Source organism: Passer montanus, unplaced genomic scaffold (genome assembly GCF_014805655.1).
Source record: "Passer montanus isolate IOZ18808 unplaced genomic scaffold, ASM1480565v1 scaffold41, whole genome shotgun sequence".
Lineage (NCBI taxonomy): Eukaryota > Metazoa > Chordata > Aves > Passeriformes > Passeridae > Passer > Passer montanus.
This window is the reverse complement of record NW_024368930.1, coordinates 5956410-5979270: the sequence shown is the minus strand read 5'-3', so window position 1 is coordinate 5979270 and position 22861 is coordinate 5956410. Positions and strand designations below refer to the sequence as shown.

At 45.8% G+C, this 22861-nt stretch overlaps 1 protein-coding gene across 13 annotated transcripts in view; it reads left to right on the top strand.

Moving 5' to 3' along the window:
• KCNQ2 (potassium voltage-gated channel subfamily Q member 2) overlaps nt 1-21136 on the top strand; it is a 74175-nt gene extending 53039 nt beyond the window's left edge. For 10 of the 13 annotated variants that reach the window (XM_039719256.1, XM_039719259.1, XM_039719253.1 and 7 more), the window contains 4 exons: nt 468-576; nt 1083-1214; nt 9740-9863; nt 10581-21136. In XM_039719256.1, coding sequence (XP_039575190.1) covers nt 468-576; nt 1083-1214; nt 9740-9863; nt 10581-11285 — 1070 coding nt within the window. In that variant the 3' untranslated portion in view covers nt 11286-21136. Of the gene's footprint in view, nt 1-467; nt 577-1082; nt 1215-3997; nt 4106-9739; nt 9864-10580 lie in introns of all 13 variants that reach the window. The other 3 variants (XM_039719262.1, XM_039719251.1, XM_039719263.1) reach the window with 2 other exon arrangements.
• Nucleotides 21137-22861: the final 1725 nt, after the last annotated feature.

Here is a 22861-nt window from a genome sequence, read left to right as displayed (position 1 = left end):
AAGATGAAATAACCTCAAGGTGTGCTGGGAAGGGTTAGGTTGGATATTAGGAAAAATTTCTTCACTGAAAGGGTGGTCAAGCCCTGGAACAGGCTGCACAGGGCAGTGGTGGAGTCACCTTCCTGGACGGATTTAAAACACATCTAGATGTGGCACCTGGGGACATGGTTTTGTGGGTGAGCTTGGCAGTGCTGGAGGAATGGTTGGACTTGATGACCTTAGAGAGCCTTTCCAACCCAAATGATACTGGGATTCACTGATAATAGGGATGGGTGAGAGCTGCACTTGGCACTGCTGAATGTCACCTAAGCACATCCTGGGAAATGCTCTCATCTGGATGCTCAGCAAAGGCTTCTCTGCCGCTTCCCCTGGGGTTGCTGTTTTTGATCTGCCTCATCTTTCCTTGTGCAGCACTGGCACAGGAAACAGTAACGTGTTGTGTTTCTCCTTCCCCGTCCCAAACCCAGAAGCAAGCCTCCCTGGAGAAGACATTCCTGATGAGAACAAAAGCTGCAACTGCGAGTTTGTGACAGAAGATTTGACACCAGGGCTGAAAGTCAGCATCAGGGCAGTGTGGTAAGAGAGGGAGAGGGGGGAAGCGGTCCAGAAAAATAAATTTTAGAGAAGAATGAGAAGTGTAAAGCCTGAGAAGTGCTGGCAAACACTGACGTGTGTGCTGCGGGCTGCTTTTCCCTTGGGTGGCTTGCCCTGCTTTGCAGACAATTTTGCCAGGAAGGGCAATTTTTGCTTAGGGAAGGAATAAATGGAGAAACAGGAAAATCCCCCGCAGGGATGCATCCAAATGACAGTTCTCACCAGCTCTGAATGTAATGCTGACATTTCTAAAAGTGGTGCAGAGAGCACATGCACAGATGACAGTCCAAGGGGCATCAGGGACCCCCTGGTGCAGACAGGGCTTCAGCCACCAGCCCCCGCAATCCCCTTCCTCTCCCAAACCCACGGGGTTGGGATTTATTCCATTTTCCTTCCAAAGCAGCTCCCTGCAGTGTTTTTTATCCGCCATTAAGCAGGTCAGGCTGCACCCAGGGATGTGTTATGATTTTGCTCTCTGTCTCCTGCAGCATTATGAGGTTTCTGGTCTCCAAGCGCAAGTTTAAGGAGAGCCTTCGGCCCTACGACGTGATGGACGTCATCGAGCAGTACTCAGCTGGGCACCTGGACATGCTCTCCCGGATTAAAAACCTTCAGGCCAGGCAAGAGACCCCTCTCTTTGCTTCAGTTTCCACTGCTTTTTGTTCACTGTGGAGGTATTTTCAGGAGAGAGACACTTCCCTTTGCAGCTACAGCTTATTCTCTTCCTCTTTAAGACAAATCCCCATGGAAGACATCAGCGCTTATGGCTGGAACCCAGAGGGATAAGCAGGACAGGGACTGCCCTAAAACTCCCTTACTGCCCATCTCAGGGCATACAAAAATTATGGCTCATCCTCCTGCTTCATTTTGAGAGCTTTTGGCAATATGGTATATCCCATAGGAATGGCAGGGGGGTGTCTCCACGGTCCTCCTGGCAGGGTGCAAGGGTTTGGTGCCCCAGTGTTAAAGCTCATGTGGGTCACTTGGTACCTTTCTGGGAGTGAAATAACAAAAATTGGTGTCCTGGCTGTGGCCCTGCTGCCACAGACACAGAGAGCAGTGAGGAGGCAGCAGCTCCCTCCCACTGTTAGGATGCTAAGCCGCTTCAGGAGGAATCCCTCCTCGGATGGCACAGCCTGCTGAAAGTCCATGCAGATGGGAGTTTCTCATCCAAGCCCACCGACGTAGGTGGGGTTTAGCTGAGCTGCATTTCAGCTTCTGTGCTCGGATTTTAGGGCAAGATGTGCTCATTTTAATAGGAGTAGGAATGTGGAAAGGGACAAATGGAACCGAGAAGGTTCCATGTTTTTCATGTTTCTTCTGGAAGAAAAAAAAACCCTCAAACACAGATTTTTGATTCCTTGAACAGAGGATCAAAGTTTAATCTTTTAATCTGACCACTTTTCTCTCAGCCCTGATGAGAAAAGTAGACCCCAAGCCTCCAACAGCCCTGGTCGTGTTAGCTCAGCAGAAGTAGCTCCAGTTCTGCAGAGCTTGAAGGACACTCAGAACTATGGCAGGGCTTGGCCATGGGCAATCTCCAGTCAAAAAAATACACCATTTTCTTTTACACTTGGAGAATGAAATTGCTTCCCTTGATGGCTGTGGCAGCCCAGCTTCCCCTAGAAGCCATTGAGGAAGTTTTCCTTTAATTTCAGACCCATTTAAGTCCCTCGTAGAGTCAGCAAATGTGAAGAAAAAAGAAGTGTTTTTTTATGCAAACAGCTGACATGAACCTCAGGAATGAAGTAGGAAAATTGTCTTGGGAAAAAGAGAAATCTCTGTTCTGCCATGAATCTCTCAGAGATCATTTTAACTCTGCTATTTTTGATGTTCAAGACGCAGAGGTAACTTTCTCAGCACTGCTTGCACACTGTGCTTTTCCCAGAAGGAACATTCTCCCTTGCAATGGAGACCAAAATATCCTGGAGAATTTCCTCCGTGTGAGCATCTCCTGTTCTGTACAAATTCAGTGATCATAGATCCAAGATGTGTAGCTGAATATAGAGGGAGAAGGGATTGAGATTTCCTATCTTTAGTAACCTGAAACAAGAGGCCTTGAGGTCACCTCTGCAGTGGGTCCTGGGCATTGGGGTTGTCATCTCTGCTGGCTCCAGGTGGGATGCCAGAGTCTCCAGCACTCTGAGGGCTGTGGCAGATTGCCTCACCACCCATCCAGGTCTGCCAGTCCTTCAGGGACATGTGCTGCAAAGACCAAGCAGTTTGGTTGTCTGCTTTTTGGGGGATGTTGGGGTAAGGAATTGCAGCTTTCAAAGACCAAACTGGATTCTCCTCTTAGCTGTAGGTCTGGGACTGTGAGGATGAGGATCTGGGGCTGGACAAGGCCACCACCCATCCTCTCACAGGGAAGCCAGGAGGACCAGGAGCTGCTTCAAAAGCCTGAAGCACCTGGATTTGGGATCCAAGACTACCAGGCAGCTTCACTAGTTTCACTGTCCCCACTGGGCAGGAGATCAGTGATGGTGATGGGAGCAGACCCCTTTGGGCCACCCTTTGAGCACCAACCAGTCCCATGGCTGGGCACCTGCCCAGTGCAACTGGAAGAGCCCCTGTAGACAAGGCCATGGCCGTGGCCAGTGCTGGACCTTGCACCCATATGGTGGATTGCAGGGAGGAAGTCATGGAGCACCTTGCAGAGCAGATATTTTAGTGTCCCTTTCCTTCATCAATCAGAGCCCCGTGTTCTGCTGCCAGCCCAGCTCGGCAGGGCTGGCTCTGACCTCCCCTAGCCAGGGCTGTGGTGGATTAAAGCTGCATCCAAGCACATTTCTGGGGTGTTTACATGTACTTTCCTCTTTAATCAGTAAAGCCTTTGTCACTGTGTCTGCAATGTGCTCTTTTCAGTGTTGTGTTCACATTGTCTCGTGTTCCATCCTGACACCTTGCCAACCATGGATGTCTCCCATTCATTGAGTTATCCAGCCCTGCAGCGTTCCTCGCCGACTCCCAGCAGCTCATGCTTCCCTGAACTAGCTGAGGATGTGTTCTCTAGCACTGGAACTGAAAGGAGGATGAATATATGTTGTTTCATATCCAGCCACCTCAATGGGATATTGCCACACATATGCAAATATTTTCCAGAGGGTAAAGCACGGTGCCTGTTATATCTGGGGCGGGGGGAGCTCCTAATGATGATGCAGTGGTGCCTAAATCTCCAAATCTTACCCTGAGGTGGGTAAGACTCTGGTTTTTCACCAAGAACCAGGTGGTAGGCAAGAGCCTTCTGTTTCCAGCGGAATATATTTTCAATTTCTTTCTCTTTCTCTCCCTGTCCTTCTGTTTGTCAGTTGTTTCTTTCTGCGACTTTTCTCTGACCAACTTTCTCTACGTGTTGCTTCATTATGCATTTTGCTGGTGTCTTTTTTCTTATTTACTTTGCCAGGATAGATATGATTGTGGGTCCCCCACCCCCTTCAACTCCCCGGCATAAGAAGTATCCAACCAAAGGACCCATGTATTCTTCCAAAGAGTCTCCCCAATACTCGCCTAGGTTAGGATTCACCAAAATGCCGCTTTCTCCGGAATTTTTTTCATTTGCTTAATGTCAAACCCCTTTCATGCCAGTTATATGACGGCATTTCTCACTTAGCAGTGCAGCCTGCTAAATCATGACTCGCAAGGGTTTGCTGCTCTGGGTGTGCTCTGATTTGCCTTCAAGCCAGAGGGGAACAAAAAAGGGGATGTTCATTCTGTCATCAATAACCATCAGTTCCTTTAGCGAGCCTGTTTCCTATTTTCAGTCTTCTTCAAGGTGTTAGAAAGCTAAATTGTATCTTTTTAAAAGATCTCATATTTTATCAGGCTGTCTTTAAATGTAGAAGGCGGAATATTTACCCACAAAGCCAATATAAAGTGAACAATCCACTTCCTAAAGAATGACACCATCCACACACAATCAAAGGAGCCTCTGCAGCTCTTTGGACAATGAAATGAGTTTATTTTAGTGGGCAAGTAAGAATGAAGTGTTTTGTAACTGATGAACGCAGTGATCTCTGTTTCCTCCTGGTGCCACTATACTGACCATGGAGGAAAAAATTGTGTTAAAATACTACAACCATGGGACTCATATTCTAAGAAATCAATCCTGATTTTCCAAGCAAAAGATCAGGAGTCAAACCCAGCCCTCAGTCACACAACGAGATAGTTCTCATTAAGTTCTCTCCCCAAGTAAAACCATATCCAAATCTCATGCAATGAGGAATGTATTCTCACAAAAATTCCCAATTTAGGGCATTCTGAGGTCTGGGCAGCAAGGCCATGAGCTGGGCTGTATTTTCTCCTTGCACTGAGACCACTAGAGCCCAAGACAGGTATAAATATTTGCCAGAAAGTAATTTTCCATGCAGGAATAGTAGGTGATTTTTAAATGCAGTAAGCTTAGCCTCAAATATTTTTTCTCCCTAAATATATTTGCCTCCCTAAGAGCTAATATGTGACAAATCTCTTGATTTTTATTTAAGCTGCTCTGAGTAATCTTCACTAGAGAAATGTAAGTAAAAGGAATATTGAAAGCTTACCTTTTCCCACTCAGCTAGCTCAAACATTAAAAAAATTGAATTTTCTAGAAACCCAGAGCTTAATGCTTAAAAAAAAAATGCTTTCAGAAAAGTAATTTTTCCCATTCTTCCTCCCTGCCATGAGAAGTCTTTGAAAACAAAATAACCTTGCTATCTGCAGAAACATTTATATTTAAATTTAAAAATACATATTCAAATGGATTGTGTTGTATTTAACCTTTAGAATGATATGTCCAACAAGCCTTCACTAAAAACAAGATTTTCATGTGAAAACTTGTGCCTCACACACAGCCAAAGTGATTGATGGATTTGAGGGGAGGAGGCCTCAAACTGGAATATTTCTTTTATTCAGTCCAAGACTTTTGCTGCATCAGCTTCATGCTAATGACTTTCCCCCCACCGTTTACACAGTTTCTAATACTAATTTAAAAATCTTTGCACATGCCCACAAGGCTCCTGGGATGTTTAGACTTTTTTTTTGTAATTTCTCCCTTTGACAGTGTTTTTTTTCATTTCCCCCTTTACAAAGCTGTGGCTGCTGAAAGCAGCAGGATACAGAAGGCTGCTGAAATCTCTGTTCCCACCCATGAAAAGGCACGTGCTACACTTAATTTTTGGCAGTTTCATCCTCCCGCAGACACCAGCGGCACTTGTGAGGTGCTCAGGGGGCTGAGGGATGGGAACCAGAGCTCTGAGCAGCCCCAAACCCAAAAACCCTGGCTCAGACTCTGCTGCTGCCATGGTCTTTGTCACCCCAACACCATGTGGGTCTGTGTCCTGTGAGGTCCCCATGGATGGCTCCAGCCTCTCCTTTTCAGTGTGCACCCCCTGTTTTAGCCAAATTCTGCCCAGAGAAACATTATGGGAGGGATGTCCCATGACTGTCTTGACCCCATGGATTACTCAGTTCAGCCAAAATCTTTCTGCAAGCAGCTCCCAGAAAAGTCAGAGGATCCTGGTAGATGCCCACAGCTGTGGTTTGGCAGATGGTGTTTGCTCCATGCCCTACACACCAGGCAATTTGGATAAAATTCCCTTGATCAGTTGATTTAGCCTAGAATAGGTGCAATCTCAGCTGTAATTTTTAGAAAACAGTTGTTGATCTAAATTTGTCCAGAGCAAGTTTTATTGCCAAATGAAGGGGTAAGTAGCCAGTCCTGTGACATGGATGAAGGGGGTTTGGCTTCAATGCCTGGATTGTTTACGAAAATTTATAAGAGATAAAGGAAAAAAAAGGAAAATACTTAACTATCTATTCCCAAACACTTCATTTTTATCTCATTTGAGCCATTTGACCTTTTGATGTCTGCTTCTGGCCCGAGGCTGACATATTACACCTCTTTGCATGCACTGTTAGCATGAAGCATAATGAAGCATGAGAAAACCTGCACTGTGGCTGATGCAAGAATTTACATTTTTTTTGTATCATTAGAAAGAAGGAAAGGCAGTAAAGTCCACTTTAAAGAGCAATCCCCTCTTCTCTCTCCCTCCCAAAGTGAGGCCCAGCAGAGCCGACCAAGAACAGCAGATGGCACAGTTGGTTGTGCATCCTTAGAAATCTCTGAATCCTCTTCTGCCAGGAAAGGAAGAACATAGGGCTGGCTCTTCCAAAGCTTCAGCTGAATTCTTCCCTCTGCACATGTGTATTTTGCACAGCAAAAATAAGTATTGAGAACACACATGTCTCCCCATGACCTCTAGTGTAGAAGTGGGATGGGTGCCCCAGAAGATTCTTGGTCCTTTGTCATGCAGTAAGAACATGAATTATCCCCTTCTGCTTCCTAAAGTGGAACATGTTCCTTCTTCTTCATCTTTTGAGCTTTGTTGCCCAGTTGGGACAAAATCTGAAGATCTTGTAATGGCTAAAAGGACCTCCTGCTCTTGGTGGTCCTCAGCTAGGTGCAGGTGGGTTGGGAGCTCACAAGGCATTTCCTCTATTCTCTTGTATCACATAAGGACAAATGAAATCTGGGCTTTGCTGAGGGTAGGAGCACTCTCCTGTGCTCCAGCTTGTGCCATGGGAAGCAAAGAGGTGGGAGACCTTGAGACTGGTTTCTCCCATAAAGAGAGAAGGACTTGGTTCACCTTCCCCCCTCCCTGCACTGAAGCCAGAGGCCCAGAGCTGCCCCCCTGCACCATCCTGGTGCTGCTCTGCCTCCAGGGAGAGATCTGGCTCTGCTTCCTCAGAGCTGTGGAAGACAACCACCCCAGGAGTCAGGACTATGTTCAGGTGTAGAGAAAAATGGAATTAATCAAGAGGGAATTCTGGGCTCTGGTGTCAATTATATAATGGGAAGGGGCTTCTGAATGCTTCATGGGTGAGCTCTGTGAAGGGCTTCAGCCCTGCTCCTAAATCCCAGCAGGTCTAAAGGCAATTTTTGTCCTTGAAAGTGAGTGACAAGTTAGTGCTTTTCTTAGTGATCACTGCAGCTGTGAAGTGCAGCTGGCCCCTGAAATGGGCCATGTGAGGTTCACTCGCTGGACAGCTCTTCTCTCCAGATATGAAAGACAGCAGAAGTCCTGCCTTGATTTCTGCAAGGTTAGAATTAGGGTTACGATGCAATGTTGGGTTCTCCTCTCTGTGTCACAGTCTGTCCTGCCTCCCTGCCCTACTGCACAGCTGCTGAGGGACGTCTCATTTCCATTAGTGGACATATTTCAGTGTCACTGTGGTGCTGGATGCGACAGGAGGACAGAGCACCCCGATTGTTCTCGGCCTTCTGCAATACTCAATAACATTTAGACTTTGGGCCTCTTTAAACTCATGTTCATTCTTTTACCAGTCTACTTGCTTGTGCATACAGGAGAGGAGTTCATACAGTGGCTGTCCCACGCCTTGGCTTGTGATTCCCCACCAAGGTAGCCTGAGGTATCCAATTTAACAGCTCTTTGCTTACATGGTAACGACATTGTCCTAGGATTTCTTGTGCTGTATGTCCTGTCAGTAATTGCATCCCTCGTGGGGAGTTCCTGTAAATGTCAGTGACTTCCTTCTCCCATTACAAGAGAGAAATAAGGCATGCATATTCCTCACACTTGTAATTCCAGCACTTGGTGCTCCTTGTACTCCTGTGCTTATATTGCTAAGCAAAGGATCAAACATGGCTTTTTAAGCAGAACAGATTTCTGACACATCCCTGCCCAAATCAAGTAGCTTCTGGGATCAAAGCTAAACTCCGAAACAATCGTTGGCTTATATTTTCTGTCTTTGGTATGATGTGCTCATCCACTTCATCCCTTTGAGCAGATCTGGTGCTGTAAAGTGCTGTTGCTCTAATATAAGCTAAGGGAGCCACGCTGGTCCATTCCCACCGGTACCTGTCCCTCAGTGTCAACAGCCAACATCAGTATGAAGTCCCTGTCCAGTGTGAAGCAAACAGATGGCTCTTGTGTTGGAAATAGCCTCACGTCTCATTCCTTTCCTTGGTTTTTGTTTTGTTCATTTTCCCCTGTCTGTCTGTGTTCAGCTCCTTCCTTTTCCTCCTCCTGGTGCATGGACCCATGGCCCACACGGCAGAACTGTGTAAGAAGCATTTTGAGTTTTCGCTCAAGATTCCTCAACTTGGTTTCAGTCAGATTAATTAACCCTTCTTTCCCCCTGCCACCCTTACGTTTGGTGCATTATGCAAGAGTAAAGTTTGCCCAGCACAGAATTAGTCTATAAACTAATAGACTGGCTGCCATTGAGAAGTTATTCCAAAAATTAGTTGTTCCCTGGACTTTGGAGGGATCAAGAAGCTTCAGTGTTTACTCTCCAGAAATTTATATTTGATGCCTCTAACAAAATTGAATTCCAGCTTCCAGACTGGTCTGCCCTCCTCCTTTCCCTGCACATGGAGCTGTTAATCAACCCAGGTGTTTCCATACTGGGAATAAGGAAGTGCAAATGTGACATGTGTAAAGAAGACAGTACCAAATTATGTGCCTGGTAACCTTTCCCAGCTGATTTGGCAGGAGCCTCCTCTGCTGCTCCCAGCTGGGAGCCCTGCTAATAAAAAACAGTGAATCTAGCAGTACAAGTGTGAACTGCATTGAGGTGAAAACAGTTTGGTGATGTTTGGTGAGTTCAGGCCAAATTCAGCCTTGATGTAATTCCACTAAAACAGTTATCACTGCACCTGTTTGTCTGGATCTTAGGACAAGCAGCTTATTTTCATGGACATGAGAATTACACATGGACATTTGCATGGAGGAGATGAAACTGCTGCAAAGACTGAAAAAGATCCCATTGATATTTGCTAGACAGAAAACTTGATCTTCCCCCAAAACAATAATTTCTCAGTGCAAATAAGAAGTTAATCAATTTGGATGAAAGCCAGTTAAAGAAATTCTTTGCCGTGGGTAAATTTACTGTGCATAATGTGCCAGGTTTTATCTGTATAAACAGAAATGGATAATTTCAAACTCTGCTAATACCGCTCTGAATTTTGCATCTGAATTAACACTTCAGTGCCACTGCGTGTCTGTGAGTAATTTGGAGTGTTAGCTGAGAGAGAGGCTGTTGCTTTGTCCCGTGGAGGCACAACAAGCAGTGCCCTCCTCACCTGCTGCCTCCAACTGACTCCAGGTCCTTTTCCGGGGGCGGGGGGATTTTCTGATCCCGGTAGAGTTGACCAGATTGTTGGGAGAGGATCCTCCATGACCGACAAGGATCGGACCAAAGGGCCAGCAGAAGGGGAGCTGCCTGAAGACCCCAGCATGATGGGCAGGCTTGGAAAAGTTGAAAAGCAGGTATCTTGGGTCAGAGGGTTCTTGTCAGAGGGTGTTGCATGTATTGTGTTGGTTTTCCTTGGCTTTTTCCTTCAGTGGGATGTTACCTTTTAGTTAAAAAAAAAAATAAAAATGAGAGCCCTGAATACTTTGAAAAATAAAAAAGGTGGGTTTTATGAAAAGGCACTAAATGCCTTGGAAGCCTAAGTGCTACTTTCAAACCAGGCACTTTGAGTCTAGTTTAGTGAGTTTGTCAAAAGCCTGCATTATTTTTGAAAATGGCACATTGGTTTCTTTGCCACCGCACTGGACACATTTCAAATGAGTCCCTGAGCCTGGCTGCTGGAGCTGCTGGTCTTGCTGAAGATTTAAAATCTTCCTAGAGCATAAGGCTCAGAAGTCCCAATGGCCTTCTAAGCCCAGAGAAGTGCAAAGTGCAGGACGGAGCTGGAAGAAGCATGCTCCAGCTTTTCTAGAACTTGGTGCCTGTCATAAAGATTAGAGAAGAATAAGGAAAATCCTGTAACAAGGGAAACCCTGTAAAAAGGGGTAGAATTAAACCCTTCAGAATAGGACAATTAAATATTCACTAAAAGTTTGAGATGCTGTGGGTCAGTGTAGGCTGAGGTAATCTATGAAGCCCAGCTCCACACTTGTGCCTGGATGGAAGTTGCTCATCCTCAGGATGTTAATGTGCCTCAGCCTGCACGTAGTGCTGGAACTGTGGTGTTTTTGCAGGTTCAGTCCATGGAGAAGAAGTTGGACTTCCTGGTGAACATTTACATGCAGCGGATGGGCATCCCACCAACGGAGACAGAGGCTTACTTTGGGTCCAAAGAACCAGACCCAGCCCCTCCCTACCACAGCCCCGAAGACAGCAGGGAGCATATCGACAAGAACGGCTGCATCATCAAGATCATCAGGTCCACCAGCTCCATGGGTCAGAAGAACTTCTCCGCCCCACCAGCCCCAAGCAACGCCTGCCCGCCCTCCACGTCGTGCCAGCGGCAGAGCCACGGCTCCTCTCCCATCGGAGACCCCGGCTCGCTGGTCCGGATCCCACCTCCGCCCTCCCACGAGCGCTCCTTGTCCGCCTACAGCGGCGGGCACCGGGCGAGCGCGGAGTACCTGAGGAACGAAGACATTACAACCAAACACCACGAGAGTGCCATGAGAGACAGCGACACGTCCATCTCCATCCCCTCGGTGGACCACGAGGAACTGGAGCGCTCTTTCAGCGGCTTTAGCATCTCCCAGTCCAAAGAGAATTTGGACATCCTTAACAACGGTTGCTATGCAGCCGTGGCCAAAATCAGACCCTACATTGCAGAAGGGGAGTCAGACACCGACTCTGACCTCTGCACGCCCTGTGGTCCCCCGCCGAGGTCGGCCACGGGCGAGGGACCCTTCAGTGACATGGGCTGGTCAACCCCCCGGCAGTGAAGCCTCCCTGCAGCCGCCGAGCCACATCCCAGCGCTGGCAGCTGCTCTCTCCAGCTGCCCACGTGTGGAACTTCTCAAGGAGATTGACAGCTAAGGTTTTCCTCTTTCTAGGACACCCTTAGCTGGCAGATACTTTTCTTGCAGCTTACTCTGGGGGAAACAAGCAGGTCCAAGCCTGCATTTGTGGAAGAGGTCACGGTGATGAGCGAACTGGAGCCGTGAAGTCCAGATTTCTTTCATACTCTCTTTCTAAGATCATTAGGTGAAACTTCCATGGCGCAGAGTAGGCAATTTGCATTTCTTGGGAATCTTCAGAAGCGCAGGGCAGGAATAAATCACCCAGCCAGGGCTTTTGTAGATCACATTAACTGGTGGCTGACAAGTGTTAGGAGGGAATTGCTATGTCATGGCTGGAGTTGATCACACCTTTAGGTGTTTTGGAGTCACAGACAGAACACATGTCTGTTTCTGGCTTAGGTTTCAGGGCACGTGTAATAATGAGGGGTTGTTACTCCATGGTTCCTCGTTAGCTGTCAGGAAGGTGACATAATTCCAATATAATACATGGAAAATCCCTGGAGGAGAGGAATGGTGGCTGGGATATTTCCATGAGCAGACATGGCCTTAAGTGGGACTTGTCGGGGTACTGCTCTGAACCAGAGCAGTTTGGAAACGATCCCATCTTGGGAAAAACTCAGAAATATGAGCTTGAGTGCAAGAAGAGGGTCAGTCCAGAGGGCAGAGAAATGAGACAGAGAAGGAGGACAAGACACTATGGGGATGGAATTTTATATTTTTAACCATGTATTATATTTAATTATCTCTCCTTATGCTGACAAGGGACTTGGGGGTGCTTTGAAAGCAAAGACGAACCAAAGGCAACCCCTCTGGAGGGCTGCCATGATCCCAAGCCATTCCCGTGGCCAACAGCACTGTTGGGGAGGCACAGCCACCAGGCAAAGGGGAAGGATGGACATGCAGGATGCTGTGGTCCCTGCCTTGCTGTGAGTGAAGTGCTGAGCTCCATCCTCTGGAAGCCCTGTTGGTCAGAGTGGGCACTTTTCTTACAGTTTGCGTCGTGCCTGAACACTTTATTGCACACACTATGCCCGTGAAAATCTTTCCTTTCTTCTTCTGCCCTGCCAAGAATCTCACCCCCACATTCTCGGGACATCCTTTGGTTTGTTTGGATCCCTCAAGCTGAGTTAAGAGGCTCTGCTTTATTTCTTCATGGTCTTTCAGAAGCCTCTTGGCCGTGCTTGCCCGCAAGTTGTGCCAATCCCAGTCTGCTCCTTTTCGTTGTGGAAGCACTTTCTCTTGGGAAGGTCATTGTGTCATTAGCAGGAACCTCAGCAGCTCCTTCAGCTGGGGGAAGGCAAGGGGAAAAGTGATGCTCCAGGTTTCTTTTGGGACCAAAACAAAGCCACAAAGTGATCCTTTACAGGGATAAGTTGGTAGGGGGTTTTATTTGCAAGGGGGTGGATCAGGAGAAGTTTGATTTGGGATCTGTTTCCAGGGCTGGGACACCATGGCTGGCATTGTGCCTCTGAACCTTGCTGTGCATCCACAGCCCAAATCCCACATGTTTTCTGCTGTGATTTCAAACCCTGTCTTTCCACATTTTCACTGTGTCATATCAAGAGCCTGTTGAGGCAATTTAGGTGACAGCTTCATTTTTGTGTGGCCTTTGAGAGGTTGGACATTGATTTGCTTGGGGTGAAGGGAGACTCACAGCCTTTTGCTCTCCTGCTGTTTGCTTGACCAAACACAGCAACTAGGGGAGACCCAGGATAATTTTGGCCTTAGGGAAGATGTGGGTGCAGTCTGGCGACTTGCAGACAGGAAATAAAACCATTATTTTGCTAGTGCCTAGGACCAGCACACAGTTCTCATAATGGAATGAGGAAGGGGGAAGTGTCTTCACAACTTTTCCTGCCATTTTTCACCATTTAGGAGGGGAAAACCTTGTTCTTGGGGAGAAACTGGGCTTCCAGCCATGCTAGTTCCTTTGTTTCCCCTCTTGAACCATGTTTTTGTTAACTTCTGCAGTTTTTCCCTCTCTGTTTGTTCTCCAAAACTCCTTCTGGCTCCAGATTCCTTTGTGCACAGTTAACACAGCAATGCCCTTGACTTCCACACAGTGACAACTTTAAATGCCAAATGGCTGTAAATTGTGCAGATTTGCCTCTGGTGTATTCCAAAATGAGATCCTTTCTGCTAGAACAAGAAGTGTCAGCAGGTCCTAAATCAAATGTGTGGTCTGGGCTTTCTACCGACCACAAGAATGGAAATTGCATTTGGGGAGGCAAAAATCAACATTGCTCCAGCCAGCTGCTCACTGCAGATTTTGTCCAAGTCGGAGATAACAAAGATTTATTCTCTTATTTGTTTGCAATTACTTTGCAATGCCTGCTAGAAATTTGACACAGAGGCAGCAATGCCAGGTGAGGATGAGGATGAGGATGAGGATGAGGATGAGGATGAGGATGAGGATGAGGATGAGGATGATGCCATGCAGTCCAACTGCAGCACAGGTACATGACTGGGCTTCAGTAAGAGAATCACAGAATCATCCATTCACAGAACCATAGAATGGTTTGGGTGAAAAAGGACCTTAAAGCTCATCTTCAGGGGTTCCATAGGAAAAATTGAGCTTTTCCTCTTCAACTTCCTGCACTGGAATCTATAAAGATCTTTTGACTTGTATCTTGAAAAGTTGTTGGATTTGTCCCATAATCAGTGATTGCAGAAAACTGGTTTTATACACATTTCATACAGAATTCACATAGAATTTTTCTTTGAAGGTATGAGATCTATTTTTCTGTGGCATGATATCAAAGAAATTCTGACACACCACCATGCACAACCATGCCATAAATCATCACTTCTCATTCATCCAGGGAAAACCCCATGGTTTTTGGGGTTAAATTACACTAGAATTAGCTACAGATAACACTCGTCATTTCCATGAAATTATTTAAGACTGCATAAACAATGACAGGTCCTGCTTGTTGTTTATTGAGATAAATAATTTCATTCTTCTCCTAAATCATAGTCCAATACTCTGTGAAAAGTCTTCCCTTCTAATCACTCAGCTCCCCCATGTTTGTACCACACATTCCTGGCAGGAGTTTCCCGCAAGAACCACCAGACTACAAGAAAATAAATCAGTTTTGGGTTGCTGATAAAGGCAGTCCTGATGACAAAGACCTTTAAAAGTGTGGGCAGGCAAATTTCGTCCCTCTGCTGAGCCTCTCTTGGGCTACTCTTTGCTTCCCTCTTCCTCCCAGATCTTACTCCATATTTTTTGGAGGACAGAAACAAGTTCTAGGCAATGCCAAGTGTGGACAGAGGAGTCCAAAGAGAGCTGAAGATGTGAAAGCCAAATTTCCAGCAGACCATCTTGAACTGCTCCATGGCTGCCCATGCCCACACTGGGTTCTGTGCCCAAGCCTGGTTCCAGGTGTGTCTGTGCTGAACGTGAAGCCATGACCTTGGACCACAGCCTGAGCGCTGGTCTCCAAGAAACTTCTGGGCTTTTTTTTCCCCCATAATCCGGGTCTAGGTCTGGAAAGAAACACTGCAATTGGCCCACCCACAGGATGGAGCAATGCCTGGGGCTGGGACATGAAATATTTGGGCCGTTCAGGTCCAAGTGTGAGTTCAGGTGGTCTGAGGAGTTCTCTGAACAGATGTGGCTGGAGATGTTGCAAGGTGGCCTTTCATAATGTGACCCCGAGGCAGAGGAACAGCCATAAGTCAAATTTCCCAATATTTGGGAAGGGACTTAAATGTTACTCAAGTGCAGATTTTGTATGTGAATTTCCTTGTTGACTCATTTTCTTAACAACAATTTTTAAAGCAAAAAATGTCAAGGAGCTTACCAAAACCAAACCTCTCATCCAGCTCAGAAAGCCATTCTATTTCTTTAGACAGACTGTGTGACAGATCAGATTTTCTAAAAATTCATTTTGTTTCAAATACTGCTTAATAGGTCCGAATAAATTTTGCAGGGTCATTGCTATTTACAGATAAATAGGTATATTTTTACATTTTTAATTGATTTTTAAAATTTTAAATTATGTGAATTTTTAGAAAAAGTTTGTATAATCTACCTGAGAAGCCAGAGCATCACCTCAAATACAAATGCTCCCCTTCCAGATAATTGCCCAAGAGAAAAGACAAACACCTTCACTCATCCTTTTCCCAAGAGGGAGCTACTGGAAACCTCATTTTCCTGATATCCTCAGACCACCATGGTCACAGCGACATTATTGTAAGACAAAAATGTAAGTACTAAAAGAGAAACTGAAATTCCTAAGGAATTTACCCAAAGCTGTCCCATACAAAGACCCTTAGCAGTGAGTATTTTATTGGGAATATTAAAAAGCCCAGGAGCAGGATAAGGATTTCTGTTTCTCCATCATGTGAATGCTCAGGCTGAACGAGCCCTGAGCCTCCAACTTTCTCTTCCCAACCCACAGCTGCACATCCACATCCTCTCCATCCTCTCTCCATCACGGCTCAGCCTCTTCTGTTCTCATCAGCTTCCTTTCCCTGAGCCACAAACAAGGAAATCAGATACAAAAGCTCCTTCAGCTGCAGGTAGCATTGAGGAGAAGGCTGTGGGGAGGGCTGAGGGCAGCAGCCCCTCCGTGCCCTGCAGGTTCACTGCTGCTCAGAGGTGTAAAAGCAAACCCTTGCTTTTAGCACACAAACACCCCGACTTTTCTGCCTCACAGAGCAAAACCTGCTCCGTGCAGGGGTGTGGGTTCACTGGTTTTTTTTTAACAATAATAGGGTGGGTTTTTAATAATAAAGATAATAATACTGCATAGGAATCTTCTTTAGTATATCTTAGTGTTTGATGCCCCAGTGACACAATACTGCTTGCCTTACCTTAGTGTCTAGAGGGAGAGGGATCACACACCTTTTGATACACTATTAACCACGCTTTGAATTTAGGTAGCAGCGGGAACCTTTTTAACTTATGAATGTGCTTTCTGGACTATCTCACTGACTGTACTCTCAATTTTGCCTGCTACTGCATGCAGCCTGAGATGAGTAGACAGCAATATGCTCCAGCTGTATCTGCACTCCCAGATTGCTGTAGTACCTGACAAGGTAAACATTGCCAAAAGCATCACTCTGGGGAGAGGCTGTGCTCCCAGGGAGCCGCCTCGCGGGGTGCTGCGGTGCTTCTGTAGGTAACACTGATGTACCAAGTGTCTTTCATGCTGCAACTGGTCATCACCCCATCCCTCTGATACAGCATGCACAGACTCCATTTCTACTGCTTGTGACTACGGGGTAAAAAAACCATGTTTGTACCTGTGGTTCCTTCAAATGTGTAAATGGGGAGGAAAAAATACGACTTGTGTTGGCTGTGTGTCACAACCTCCTTTCCATCTGGATGCCTCTGAAAAAGAGCATCCCAGATAGCCCTTGCTGTGGTCTGGAGGAGCAGGCAGTGCCAAGGATGGAGGCCTGGTCTTCATTTCAAAGATGCCATTTGAACCCACATGTGTGGGTCCTGCCATATGTCTGGTTTAATTCCCATCGAATTCCCTCACCTGCATCCAGCCATGGGGTGCCATGTGCTTTTGTGCCTGCAGCACAGCCCGAGGTGCAGGGGAGAAGGTGACTTCCAAACCTTGGAAACCACTCTTTGGAAATTCCACCCACCCTTCTCTACCGCCTTGGTGGTCTCGGGCACCCTGGAACTGTGCCATAACCATTCCTCATGGAATCATCTCACTCTCTCGAGTGGCACTGAGCTACATTTTCATCTCCATAAATATTTTGTCAGTGTTCTCCCCACTGCAATACCAGGCTGCCATGAGGCCTTCAGGGTTTGCCCATCTTGCTGGTGTTTGCAGCCTCTTGTATCTCTTGGCACTGCTGCCATGACCGAGTCTGATCCCATATCCTCCCCCTCCTTCTCCAGATTATTTACCAGGGAAGCTGTAATGCCAGAACTCTGCTCTGAGGCTTGGCCTGGCATCACTAGATGCACCAGAGAGCCTTTGTGTTTTGTTAGCATGACAGTTTTTCTTTTTATTGGCAATTTATTTGCTTCCTCATTGAGCCACCGTGACCCCAACACATCCCTGGTTGTTCTGCTGGAGCTTTTCCATACAGGGATGGGGTCTGTGCTGTCTCTCTGTGCCCTGTGAGGGTTTGTCCCCGTGGCTTTAGCTGGTTAAAGTGAAACAGGGATGAGGTCTGGCTCAGGTTTTCTTATCCAGATGAACATCTCTGGGGAGAGCTCACAGGCTCTACCAGTGGAGATGTTTTTGCTCCCTGAAGCAAGAGTTGTTTTCTAGACCCTCGTCCCCTTTGGCAACCCACAGATGTGGCTGTGCATGCCAGGCTCCAGCTTGGGAATGGAGAGAACTGGAAAGCAGCTGGTCCAAGCTCTGGCTGCTTCCAAAGCTGCCAATGAACCTGGAAGCACTTTGCCCTCTCCTAATTCCTGTAAATACAGCTGCAGGTGGATTGTTCAAGCAGCATCTGTTTGCCTGGTTCTGAGAAACCACAAGGCTTTCCAAAGCTCAGTGCCAAGCCCAGGCTGGATTTCACCTGCAGCTACGCCTATAATTTTAGGGCAGGGTTAATGATTTCAGGTAGAAGCCATGCCAGAACCTCCAGTTTGGATGGTTCTGACCCCAAAACAAGGCTGAATGTCATGCTGCCAGCAAAGCCTCTGCTGGCATTTCAGCTCCATTTGATGCTGATGACTGTGGATGTGGAGAGATGCTCTTTCCTTCCCACTCCACACAAGAAAAACTCAGCACAAGCCTTGCAAGCCACAATGGGAAAATACCTCCTTATTTTAACATGCCATGGGCACCTCCCTTTAAAGCAGAAGCAGCATTTCACAGTAATTGCTTAAACTTGACGAGCACAGTGGCCATGATCCAGTGTTTTCCATAGGTAGTGATGCTCATGAGAAGGATTGATCACAGATGTGGATGTGGTTCTTTAGCCTCTCCACAGACACCACATTCAGCCTTGCTGAGAGCCTGAGGACAAGTCAGCAAGGCTGGTGACAGGTCTCTTCTGTCCTGCCTGCTTATTCACACTGGTCCAGCATCTTCCCTGGAGCTGGAGTTACCCCATGCTCCTGTCAGCAGACAGGATGGAGATCTTTCTTTGTTGGTTACTTTTCCCTCCCCCTAAAACCTTAAAATTTGATATTTCTTCACTTTTTCTCAAAAAGTTCACGCACAGTGTAGAGTACCTGAGACTTTCAGAAACACCGAGGCAAACCAAGGTATAGCTGATAAATGAGAGAGATTTTGTTATTTTAAATCAAGAGCAGATTTTAAACATAGCTGCAGTTGCTGCGTGGTGTATCAAACGCTTTAGGAGATTCAAGAAATTATTCTTAAAAATGTTTTATTCTTTTATCAGTAATTCATATAGGTGGGTGCCACTGTTCTTATACAGCAACAACACTCCACACACTAAAACTATATTCCTGTTTCTCCAATATAGACACTGTATTTATGAAATTTATCTTGCTTGGTGTCACTTTGGCACATTATCCACATGTACTGCATACAGATTGCACATTACATGCCACGTGCTGATAGGTATCTCTACATGTAATCAACCTATGTGCATTGAACAGACACCAAAGTGTCACCTGCCTGGTTTGTGATGTGACTCAACATAACTGGGAAAAGTGAAAAAATGAATATCCTCTTTTGTTAAGAAATTCACTGCATTTGAATGCTTCTTTAAACAGATTTTATCAGGAAGCTAAAATACAAGATTGCCTCTGTAATGTTAATTAAAAAATACCTGAACAAAACGAACACACACAGCCCATAAATACTTCACAGCTACTGCATTCCTATATATTCTTCATTGCTATTCATCTGAACTGTAAATTCTGTACAGATTGAATGAAGCTCACAGTTTATCTTTGTCATAACCTGAAAGATAAAAGGACAACACAACTTTGGCTGCAGAAGCGTGTGCATGTGGTTCGAGTACATGCACCACGCGTGGCTGTGTGTGCATGTGGGTGTGAACATGTGTGCACACGTGTTCTTTATCAAAACAAACAAAGCTGCATCTGAGATGCACAGGGGGAAGAAAAGTTCTGTTTTGGAGGTGAGACAGTGGGTAAAATAAAAACAAATTACTTTTCCAATAATTTGTCTCGGTCAAAAAGGAAGATTTGCAGAGGGGATTGGTTGTGACTGCCATCCCAAGGAGAAATCCCACTTCTGAAGGCAGCACAGGCCATGCAGCAGAGTGATGCAGTTCTTTGAGTGATAATTTCTTTGGCTTCCTTTCAAACAAACAAATATAATAGAGTGGCCAGTGCCAACTTCAAGTCCAAAAAGCCCATTCCTAAGATGTGTGGCCAAGCAGTTGTCCTGTGCCTTTGGAGATCCAAGGGCAAAGTCTTTACGTGCTGTGCCAGGGTGTCCCACGGCAGCGGTGCTGACTGAGGGCAGTGCCAGGGTCTCCCACAAACCTACTGCCCAAGCAGAGGATCCCAGTGCCTCATGGGTCTTACCTTTGCCTAATTTAAAAAGCCCCTAGGTAAGAGATGTTTAAGAAAAGAAACATTAAAAGCCCATCTTTGATCTTAGAGTTATGGAAGAAAGGACCTTGTTATAACCAAGAAATCTGATTTTCCAAGCAGGTCAGCCCACAGACTCCAACAGCCCCCACACAGAGATTTCACCAGCCTCACCAAATGAATTATCCCCTAGGACTGAATTTTGCCAATATTTTCACAGATACAATATTTATATTGGGTAGAGCTTACCCTTCAGTGTTTAATCTAAATAAACAAAGGCATGAAGAGGAAACTTTTCTGGTTTAATACTGCTGGATGCCTTGAATAAATAGTAACCAAATTTTTGCATTGGCCTGAAATTCATCTCTGGTCCAAAGTTCTCAGCTGTAAGAGCTGCTTCAGCCCTAAATAGGTTACTGAGCAAAGGGTACATCCATTGTTGCCGCTTCCCTGAGATACCTTGACACTCCCATGGTTTATAACAGCATCTGGCTCATTTGGCCTTACCTGGGCTAAGAAAGGTTCGTGTTTTTGTCCTGACAGTGAGAGCTGAGAGGTGAATTTCCCAGCGGGAGGAGCGCGGGGCCGCACGCCCGCGTCCCCCGCGCGGGAAGCGCCGGGGCTCGGCTGAGCCGGGAAGTTTGGTTGTCCTTTAGAAAGCAAAGACAGCTGCTGCTTTGCTTCCTTTCATTTGCTCTGTTGCCTTGGCTTTCTTGCACTTTCGTTTCATCTCCAAAGAATCTCTCATAATGCCTTTGGTACTTATGTACAATTTGAAAACATTTTGTATGTATGGAATGAGACACACTTTTCTCTTGTAAAATAGCAATCGGATTTTCTTTTCTCTCTTCTTTTTTTTTTAAATTTCATTTTTTTCTGTTGGTGAATGTGTAATTTCCTCTGTACATTTCAATCATGACTTTGTGCAATGTACATTTTATAGGGACAGGTGCCAAGGGAATGACCTGTAGTTTTCCTAAGGGACTGGCTAGAAGCTGACAGACAGTCATACTTGGTTTTACATGAGCACCGTGGAAAAGCAACGTAGCCCAGACTTTTACACTGAAGCATTGAGTGTGGGTCAGCTTGTACCTTCACGGGAATGACTGTGGCAGCTGCAAAACTCTTTATGTGTGATGTAAAAACCAACAGCAACGGTTGCAACCGGAAGGGAAATGGAGGAAAATTAAATAATCACAATCATTAATTTAAGCCTCGAAGCATCAGAATGGAAAATTTGCATTCAGTAAAAATACCAGAGACTTAACCTTCATGAGATGAAATACACATTTATTTTTCTTTGCACTTCTTCTGTTCTCTTTGTTTCTTTATTTATGGGGATTTCTTGGTACTTTGGGGACATATTTAATGGCTGATGAAGACAAGAGAAATGGGGACCTGACTTCCTGACATTAAACCTCCACACATTTTTATTCCCAATGTTAGAATTTTTTTCTCGTGTATAAAATCAAGCTCATAAATCTCAGATGCCCTTAGTTACAAGGACACTGCCCTTCAGAGTCCTTTAACAATATTGACTCTCTTTAGGTTCAACATCAACCACATCCTGACAGATAAAAGATGATTACTGAAGCCTTTCACCCCCTGTGCCAACTCCCTATCACCCTGCTAAAAATGGAGGTTGGTGTCATTGAGGTTCAGAGCCAAGAAATGGCACTGGCAGGAGAATTACCCATGAGTTACTTTTTTTAAATCAGCCCCAAATCAAAAAAGTTGGATTTTGGAGCATTGTCTAGGAGTGAAGTGTATTTCCTGTAGTGATCTTGGCTGAAGAAACAGAAGTTAATTTTGTAAATGAAAAGGAAAAAGTAAAATCCCTTCCTCCATGCTGATATTTTTTCCCAGAATGATGTAGCATGAGAATCTGGATGATCCAGGGCCTGGGTTTTAGAAAGCCTGCCAGTCATTTGGGCAAGGCAGTGACAGAGGCTTGGCAGAATGAGCAGCGTGCCCAGGCACAGCAGCCCCTGCTTGTGCCAGAGCCCTTGGCTGGAAGCCTTCAGCAGCTCCATCCTCCCCAGAGCTATCAGAGAAGCCCAGGTGTGAGCATTTCCCACTGGGCACAGCACACTGAGTGGGCTTCAACAGCATCATTATATTTTATCTCATTAGGTTTCACACCAGTGAGATAAACAGGAAAATTCTCAGCTTGCTGAGGCACATTCCCCAGTTGTCTGCACAGGATTATGAGCTGCATCCAAACACTGTCCTGCTGCATCCCACAGGGATTCTGGTGGAGCCAGACGTGGCACCTGCTGTGCCAGAGCAGAGCAGCCAAACAGACCTGCAGCCTTTTCTCACACGTTTGCCAAGCCAAGAGAGGAGACCAGCAGGAGGAAGCATTGCTTTTCCTTGGGTATTGGCATCCTGATAGCCTGGAAAAATCAGGAAGGCCCTTTCCATGCAGCATTAGTAAATATTGCAGTACTAAGAAAAAAATTATATGAATAGAAACTATTTATATCCCTTAGGAGAGCGGTTGCTATCATAGGAACACATCTACCTGTCTCCTTACAGATAAAGCTCCTCAAGGAAAACTGATTTTTACTCAAACTATTTGCCTTCAGTGTTGTTTAGCTCTTGGCCCATCAGGATGCTGGGAGCTGGGTCCCAGGGAGCTGTGACAACAACCTTCAGTAACCCAGCAGCGATCCCCTCCAACTTCACAGCCCCCTGACTCTAACTAAGTTTCAGAATTTAAGTGGTTTGGTTTTTTTTCAAATTAACACAGTTATTTGTAATTGTATATGCAGTAAGAGAGTCTGAAGTTCTGCAGGATGAACTCATGGCCAAAAACTCTGCTGTGCTCTGCTCCTAAGCAGAATCCCAGTCTGGGTATTTTTTTTGCCCTGTTTGCTGACTAATTAAAACATTTACTCTCCTTGAAAATTAAAGGAACATTTCTTCCTTATTCACTGGAGGGGTAAGCAGGTGTTGCAAGATTAAGAAGCAGTTTGTAAAACCTCAGTTCCACTTTTGAGCACTGAGTTTAAGATACCCAAAGCTGACACTT